The sequence below is a fragment of the Buceros rhinoceros genome, unplaced genomic scaffold (genome assembly GCF_000710305.1).
Source record: "Buceros rhinoceros silvestris isolate BGI_N320 unplaced genomic scaffold, ASM71030v1 scaffold36372, whole genome shotgun sequence".
NCBI lineage: Eukaryota > Metazoa > Chordata > Aves > Bucerotiformes > Bucerotidae > Buceros > Buceros rhinoceros.
The window spans coordinates 38-8,718 of NW_010401263.1; the positions used below are offsets into that span (position 1 = coordinate 38).

Consider the following 8,681-nt stretch of genomic DNA (forward strand, 5'->3'; position numbering starts at 1 on the left):
AGGGCTCCTTACCCCGGTTCTTGGAAGCCTGGTGTGATTTCCTGGCTCCCCAGCGTGGCTGAGTCAAAGCCGGTGGCTGCTGAGGAGCAAGAGCCTGGTCTGTGTGGGGAAGGGTGCAGGAGCAGCAGGGTCCACGCTGCAGCGATGGGCACGGGAGAGAACAGGGTCCTGGTACTTCATGCACTTCTGGGCTGGTAGGGAGCTGTCAGGCTTTTGCACTGCAAAAGATAAATGGTTCCCTGGGTTAAATCTTTTAAATACTCCACATCTGTGGAGTTTTCTCAGATGTTACTCAGATTTCTGTTACCCACCTTCTGCAAGGAGGTGGGTGCCCAGATCTCCAAACTTACCGGGGTTTGGATGCTCAGACCAGACCTGGGCTGCAGCAGCGGTGCATCCTCCTCCTCTTTAAAAGGTGCTTTTTCAAAAAGCCCGTGTCATGTGCGAGCCCATGGCCTGGAAACACTCACTCCTGTATCCTGCAGGCACTCCCTGAGCTCAAAGTTCAGGGTGAATTTTATGATTCATGGTTATTTCCTGTATTTTCTGAACAAATAAGCTGCTCCTGTACTGGGCACGGTTCAAGGTTGTATTATGGGCCCGGGATGGGCCATATACCCCAGTGCCAGGACACGCTGCAAGGGTTGAGAATGGTTCCCAGCCCCAGTTACAGCCTGGCTGGGAGAGGTCATCCTTCTCCCTCTGGCAGCCCCCGGTGACAAAAGACCCTCACACCCACAATGTGAAGGACGCCTGTGGTGTGACAAGGTGCAAAGAGTACTCAGAGAGGGGGCAGGGCTTGGGATGGGGGCTGAGCCAAAAGCCCCAAATTACTTGTCACTATGATGTGATGCAAGGGCTGGCTCCAAGCGCCGTGCTCTGTGGGAGCAGCTTCAGGGGGCTCGTGGTGACCAGCTCAGAGACGTGCTCGGACAGTTTGTGTACGCACCAGAAAGAAGAGGTGGCCGTGCCAGTCTCCTGGGCTGTCAGAAAGGCACTATCCGGCCGTCACAGCTCAGTCCGGCATTGCCCAGGCTAGCACAGCTTTTCCACACAGAGTATCTGTAGCCTGGAGGTGTTTGGTTCATCTCTGCCTTGGGAGCAGGGTTGGGCGCAGCTGCGGTAGCTGTAAGCATTGCATTAGCTGGCCAGTGAGGAACAGGCGTGGTGAGGACGGGGAGGTGGATGTCCAGGTCTTCCAGGTGCGCTGCTGCCAGAGGGGAGTGGTGGGAGAGGCATCGTGAATGAGTCAGCGTGTAAAGCAGAGAGAGAGCCCAGAGTGTCTCACGACATGAGCCCTGGGCTCTGTAACGTGTCCTTTAGTGAGGACAACCACGGGACCAGGACCCAGGGCTTCAGCCTGTGTGAACGTGCCGGCACCGGCACTGCTGTGTGTCCGCCCAGCTGCGTGTCTCAGCTGGGCGGTCAGGCACCGGGACCGAGCCTCGGCTTCAGAGTCTCGCTGGGTTATAAACCGAGTGTGCTCCAGCGGAAGATGAAAGCGGAGCTTTGTGAGCAGCTGAGTCTTCAGGACACCGTGTCCTGGGGCGCTGTCCTTTACAGAGTAACAGCGGACTGCTCAAAGGTTACGCTTGCTTTAACAATGTCACCACCTCCTCGAGGAAACGAAGGTAAATCCCCATAATCCCGTCGCGCTTGTGCTCAGTGTTTGCTGTAAGCGCTCACCTGGCACGAGGCCGTTTTCCCGAGGGTCCCGCAGCTCACTCCCGTGGTTTTGCAGGGTGCTGAAGATGGCAGGCAACTCCGCTCCCTGGATTGGCAGTGCTTACCTCTTCCTCCAGTCCACGTGCAAGACCATCGTTCTGCCGGCTCTCTATGAAAGCTCCCAGAAGAAACCGAGTGTGTTCAAGGCGCTGAAGCTGGCATTAGCAGGTACCCATCTTCTCCGGTGTCTTGGCACGCTCTCTCCCCGGTCCAATCTCTTCATGTGACGCCATGCCTTAATCTCACTCCCGTGGGTAAGGAAAGCTGGTGCTTGCTCTACTTAGGACAGACAGTAAAGCGAGGTGAGATCGGCAGAGGTCCACCAAGATGGTTGGGGGCTGGAGCACTCGTCCGGTGAGGAGTGGCTGAGGGAGTTGGACCTGTCCAGCCTGGAGAAGAGAAGGCTCTGGGGGACCTACCAGCAGCCTGCCAGAACCTGCAGGGAGGGGGAGGTGGGGCCGCACAGCAGTGCCTGGGGAATGAGAGACCACAGGCGTAAATTGAAACAAGAGGTGGACACCAGATATAAGGTCAGACGTTTTCCCCATGAGGACGGACAAGCAGCTGTCCAGAGCGAGTGTGTATTCTCCACCCTTGGGGGTTTTCAGAAGGGGACTGGATAAAGCCCTGAGCAACTTGGAGTGACCTCAGAGCTGACTCTGCTTTGCATGGGAGGCTGGGCTAGAGCGACTTCCTGGGCTTCCTTCCAACCTGAGCTGTCCTACGAGATATCCTGCTTTACGAATGCTTGTTGTAACCCGCTTATGCAAGAGGGGAGAAGATTGCGGTTGCTGTGAAAGGAGATTTCTGTCTTTCTACCAGCACAGAAACATGATTTCTCCTTTGAGGAGCTGACTTTTGAAATGAGCGCAAGCCAGAATAAATTCTTTTCTGATATAAACAGGCACAATTACGTTAGCTTCAACCGTATGTAACCCTTTTTATATCAAAAAAAGGCCATGAGGTGCAGATGGCCATAAAATATGTGTCTTTATCCGCCCTTACGCCAAGCTGGCTGCAAGGTAACAGTAATTTGAAGAGTTTATTGTACTTCCTTGGAATGGCTCGTGGTGTTCTCTACCTGTTTAGCTGGGCTTGTGTAGCTGTTCCATGACTACTTCTGGCCATCCAGAGTCCAGCCAGGTCAGTCACTTTATCCAGCACAGGCCTGCTCCTCTCGCAGCCCGGTCCATCGCAGTTGTCCAACTGGGCTCAGTTTATGGCTGCGTCATGTCACTGGGATCCTAAAAAGGACATGAAATCTGAAGCTGCCTGGAGCTTCATGAAGAAACGCGTGCAAGGTCCTCTCTTTTGAGGCAGCTTTACTGCTGTCTCGTACACTGTTCGTAAAGGTGTGCGCAGCTTTTCCCTCCCCAGCCCTCTCACCCTGTTAGGGAAGCTTTTGTTTTTAACCAGCGCTCACAAGAACCAGAGCATGAAGGAAGCATAAAAAGACATTGCTGGTCAGCCCCAGAGAGATGCAGCGCCTTTCCCAGGGGCCGAGCCCCACGTCCCAGTCACACATCTGGTCCAAACTCGACTTTCTCTGATGCAACCAGGACTCTGTCCTGGACTCACGACAGGCCAGGAGGTTAACTGGGGTCTCCCCAGCCTCCCACCAGCCCCTGCTGCAGAAGAGGGAAAACCACATCCTTTAAACTGTCATCAGCAGCACGGAAAATCCCCGTGGAGTCAAGTCAACGTGCACAGCTAATCGAAATCAGATTTTGCTGGCAGGAGGAAGAATGAAGGCCTAGACCATCTCTGTTGTCCTTGTTGCTGGTGCTCCTCTGCACTAACGTTACTGGGTACAGCCCCGGCTTCTCCTTGCTTGAGATCTTACCACAGATTCATTCCCTGGGCAAAAGCGCTTAATGAGCCAGGGCCCAATCTCGAGCAGCCTGGATCTGTCATTGGTGGGAGGTGTTGAAGGCTCAGAGCCAGCCAGAAGTTACCTCTCAGCACAGGGTGGGGAGGAGACGGTGGGTGTCTTTCCAGGGCCTTCATCACTGCGCTAAACTCCAGTGACGAGGGCTGAAGTCTGGCTGAGCACTGAGCTCGACGCTGTGCTTTCGGCTATAAAACTTTCCTCTGCTACCAGTGTAGTGTAGCCACTTCTGCCCTGGAAACCGAACCTCAAACCTCCCCTAATAAACCCCGCTGGGATGATTACCTGGGGTGTAGCAGCACACACCTTCCGCTGGACGCCGGGCTCCGTGGGGATTGGTGGTGGCAGGGCAGCAAAACCTCGATCCTCTCCTCCTGCTTTTACCTCTGGGGTTCTGGTGCCAGAGGACATCAGCACAGAGAGAAGAGAATGCAAGAGCTGCTCCGCTGCAGGCTTGGTGGTGGGTGGGAGAGGGTCTGGCTTGTCTGTCTCATCATCTTGTCACCCTCAGCATCTCATGCCGGGGCAATGACTCTGCTCACTTCTCCCTGCCAGACTCCACCGGCAGCGTGAACGGTGTGGACATGCTCAAGGTGCACTGCAGCCACCCGCACCTGATAGTCCAGCTCAAGTTCTGCAAGCGGGAGAACTGCCGCCAGTTCCTGCGGAGTTACCGGGAAGGAGCCCTGCAGGAGTCCCTCCAGAATCACCTCCAGCTCTCCTTGGCCATGAGCACGGTGCCTCTCGAAATGGAGCTGAAGACTGGCAGCGAGCACCTCGACAGCATGCTGAAGGATGAGGATCGCTGCCTGGACTGCATCTACAGGGAGAAGGTGAGGGGGGGAGGAGTGGTGGGCAGGACTCGGGAAGGCGGGTGTGGATCTTCCTCTGCTGCAGCATGCTGGGTTGTTGACTTCTCCGTCCGTCAGTTCTCCAGTGTAACGTGGAGAAACAGCTCTGCCCTGCCTAAAACAGCCTACAGAGATTCTGCTAAATCGTAGTGGTGCCTGTGTGTAACAGTTAGCGTGGCTGTTACCACCACCAAGATGAGGAATTACAGAAGGTGCAGCTGAGAGCACAAGCAAAGGTGCCTCGATACACCTGGGAGGCAGGGAGGGAGGACAGCAGTCCTATGCGGAGCGGTCCCTGCTCAGCACCTTCCTGCCCCGGCCTCGCACACACCTCCTCCGAGAGCAGCAGTGGTGACTGCACCTCGAAACGAGCCTGAGTGCGCCCACCCTGCACATTACACCAACAGCGTGTGACAGAGGGAACACACAGCATCTGCTGCCAGCAGGAACAGGCTGCCCTGAGAGAAGGTGAAGCCTCTCTTCTCAGGGGTGATAGCCAACATCCCGCTCCTCACACGCTGTGGCACTGACACTCTAATCCCGCTTGCAAGATCTTGTCATCTCACCACAGAACCATGTCATGATTAACCTCATGGCCTTTCTCTTTTTTTCCACCTGGAACTAGCTCTGGTTCCCTCGAGATGGTCCTGAGAGTAGTCACCATCTACTTGGGAAGACGAGGCACAAGGGCACGTTTTGCCAGTTTGCTTTTCTGCGAGCGCAGAGAATGAAATGCAAACCTGTCAGCCCTGGACCAACCAACATGGGACACGCCGTACCCTGTCAACTTCTGCTTGCTGCTCCCTCCCTCTGCTCAACTAGCTGACCAGACGAGACCAGACGCGCTTGTTCTCCGTTCCCCAAAACTGCCTCGGTCTGACCTCTGCCCAGCAGGCACAAAGATGACACTGGGCTGAAGCGTCAGTGGCCGAGGGCGGTGCTGGGGACCTGCTGTACGTGAGCTAAATGCTGGGCTGAGTCAGAGCACTCGCCAGGTTCGGCTCTTCCCAGGTGCTTTGCTGCCTTCACTCCTTTTCTCATCTCCTGCTTTTTCTGGAGGTCAGGTGTTTTTCTCTTTCACACGTCTACAGCCAGAACTCCGTTAGCCTGTCTCAACTCGCGCTAGAGCGATCTCACTGCTCCTCTCTTGACACCATCGCTTTAAGCTGCGCCTTCCAGCTAAGCATCTCCGGCGTTGCGAGAGGGTGACCCGGGCCCCAGCCACTGACGCTGTTTGCGTTACAGCCTGACCGCCTGCGGGATGAGGAGATTGCAGAGCTGGAGGAATGCCTCAAGGGCATGGTCCTTCACCAGAGCATCACGAACAATACAGCTGTAAAAGACTGCGCGTCTCCGAACTCGCCGTCTCTACCTCATCCTTCTCAAGGCAGCTCCCCTTCCCCATCGGTCACCTTCGTCTTTCAGGGACAAGAGTTCGGTGAGTAGCTAGAACTGACCACCAGAGCCCTTGGTCTTCCTCACCTCAAAGCCCAAGAGGGAGGATTAACGTGACTACGTGCTGGGGTCTACCTGAGATAAATCACGGATTTCCCGGCATCCCATAAGGAAGGAGTTACAGTAGTCCCGGGATACTGCCGTACTGCTTCGGATCAGGCCTCAGCTCATGCTTCAGAGTCCGTGTCCCTTCCAGGTTCTTCATATTTTAAAACTCCTTAATGCTGAAAGGAAGAACACAGAGTAGTTCTCTCTCCCTCCACATCAGTCGGTTGAGGTGAGCGCTGGGGCTCACCTCACCCTGCTGGGTTTCCCATTCCAGTGGTGGAGGAGCCGTCAGAGCGCACAGACCCGTGTGCCTGACCCCCTGCCCGTGGCGGGGCAGTCCCGTTAGCTTCGCTGCTCTTGCGCTTCTGCTCCAAACTCACAGCGCTGCCCACCCGCAGTGGACAGGCAGAGCAGCTCCGCAGCGGCTCGATAAGGTGCTGTGGACGGTGAGCACGCTCCCTGCTCCACAGAACACTGAACAAACCTTGGGGAGGGCCAAGCTGCATCACGTCAGCCATGAAACCGCTGCGGCTCACCTGCCCTCTGTCCCTTTCAGCCAACAGAACGCTCACACTGGACGACCACCAGAAATTTGCCAAGCTCGTGTCCAGGAAATGGAAGCAAGTGGGTCGCACTTTGCAGAGGACCTGCCGGGCCCTGCGTGGTCCTGTCATCGATAACCTGGCCCTCGAATATGACCGAGAGGGACTATACGAACAAGCCTATCAGATGCTTCTCAGGTTTATCCAGTCAGAGGGGAAGAAGGCCACGATAGCACGGCTGGTCGCAGCCCTGGAAGAAAATGGTCTCGTCAGCTTGGCTGAGGAGCTCTTGGGCCTCCATTCCAACGAGGACTGCTCCTAGAGCCCAGAGGGTGGTGGCATTGCTGAGGGCTTTCTTGCTTGAGCTAGTGTATGTGGCTGCCGCCAGTGTCTGGGACTGCAAAGCCCTGAAAATCACCACAGGTTTCCATGTAGGTGAGAATTCCCAGGGGAGAGGTTCTGTGCTCGCAGAAGCACAGACCTCTGACGTTCCTTATCTCATTCTGTTTCCAGAAGTCAACGTTAAACCTTTCCACGAACTGGTGAGAGAGGCTTTCAGCCGACTGCCTCCAGGACTGAAATGTCACAGGGAAGCAGCCCAGCCATTAGAGAGCCCTCGGGGAGGGTGGGGAGAGGAGAAGAGCAAGGAGGACATCTCAAGGGAGTTTCTGCAGGAAGCAGACCGTGCCTCAGGTGGCGGCCCACGCCCACCACCTGCAGAGCTGCAGTGTATGTTCTTTATATTGAAGACGTTTATGCCCTCAGGCATGACATCAAGCGAAGACCGAGGGGAAATTAAGGAAAAGTCAATTTTACATTATTTTCCTTCTTTGTTCTTCAAACAAGGAACATCTGTGGCAAGGGCAAGTCCTACCCTGCTCTAGTACAGCTCCTTCCCACCTCTCACCACCTGTAGGTTTCCCTTTTAGCTGGGACAGACATAATCTTCCACGGGGCACAAGGTTGCTGCTGTAGAACAAATTTCAGGCACTGATCAAGCAATACAAACAAATTCAGAGAATGAATCCCAACTTTTTCCGGACCGCGGTGGACAGTAATATATTGACTACGTTGTGCTTCTTTCCCACCAGCCTGCATCTGTGAAAAGCCAATAACACAGTGCTGGAAGGAAAATACTCTCCTCGTCAGCAAGTTACCCGTGGAGCCGCTGCTCTAAGGTGCGTCGCAGCATCAAACACCAGCCTGAGCCTGGCCCGCAGAGCCGAGCTGAGCCGAGCCATCACCTCGACCAGCTGCCTGCTAGTGCCTTCGCTGTCTTCTTAGCCCGCTGCGCCCGGCCTGCTGAGGTCACCAGAGGGGATGGCTCACGCCATCGTGTCTCACAGGAGTGGGGATGCGCACAGAGCCTTTCCCTGGCAGTGCCGTCACTGTGTGACGACTGCGCAGCAGCTGCTGCACCTGGACTTACCTGCCCCGATTTTCAGGGTAAAAACGGCTTCAGAGACAGAGCACCCGAACGCCAGGGCTGACCCGTGCTTCCAGTTCTGGTGGAGCAGCTGACCGCCTCCTGGGATGGTTGATGAGGACGGCAGCAGAGCGGAGTTTACACCTTTGCCCGTAAAGCACAGAGCGATACGTGTCTAGCACGGCACGGATCCCGTGAAGCACAGCAGCTTGATTACCTTTGTCGTATTCCCAACGCGTTCCTGAGACGTTTTTACTCACCCTTTCCCGTTAATTCTGTCCCTCTTGGCCCTTCCCAAGCGTGGCAAGAGCCAGTGGGCCTTGGGAACTGGTTCGGATGTAGCGGATGGCTCTGCCAGCACATAAAGCCTGTGTGGGAGGGACTGTCGGGCAGTCGTGGTAGGACCAGCTTTCAGACGGGCAAGTCCTGATGGCCTTTTAAACCACAGCTCACACCTTAACCCTTCGCTGGAGTCGAAGCTGCAGTCTGGTAAGGAGGAACCCAGCCTGGGGTTCAGGTGTGGGCTCAGGTCCGAGCTCCTGGGGCTGGTGCTGCTCCCTTAGCTGTGAGCATCCACTCGTGGAAGCCCTGGATGAGCGGGATTGAGATGGCCAGCTTCCACCCAGCTGGGCTCCACAGCCTCAGATGAGCTGAGCATTGCGTTCGTCACCGTCAGCCCGAGGAACCCGGCTTTTTTCTGCAGATTTTGAATCCCCAGGGTTATGTGCGCAGTGTGGAAAGGACAC

At 55.6% G+C, this 8,681-nt stretch overlaps 1 protein-coding gene across 1 annotated transcript; it reads left to right on the plus strand.

Annotated features, from left to right (window-relative positions):
* Positions 1 to 1,751: 1,751 nt before the first annotated feature.
* On the plus strand, positions 1,752 to 6,831 carry TRADD (TNFRSF1A-associated via death domain). Its single transcript, XM_010132216.1, has 4 exons — positions 1,752 to 1,893; positions 4,169 to 4,446; positions 5,710 to 5,902; positions 6,524 to 6,831. The coding sequence occupies exons 1-4, from the start codon at positions 1,752 to 1,754 to the stop codon at positions 6,829 to 6,831; spliced, it is 921 nt and encodes a 306-aa protein (XP_010130518.1).
* The last annotated feature ends 1,850 nt before the right edge of the window (positions 6,832 to 8,681 follow it).

What these genes read in the sequence shown, in the direction of transcription:
- TRADD (XM_010132216.1), top strand. Translation starts at nt 1,752, where the DNA reads ATGGCAGGCAACTCCGCTCCCTGGATTGGCAGTGCTTACCTCTTCCTC. An exon ending in GCTGAAGCTGGCATTAGCAG is followed by an intron (nt 1,894 to 4,168) that starts GTACCCATCTTC and finishes TCTCCCTGCCAG; the next exon opens with ACTCCACCGGCAGCGTGAAC. An exon ending in CTTTCAGGGACAAGAGTTCG is followed by an intron (nt 5,903 to 6,523) that starts GTGAGTAGCTAG and finishes TGTCCCTTTCAG; the next exon opens with CCAACAGAACGCTCACACTG.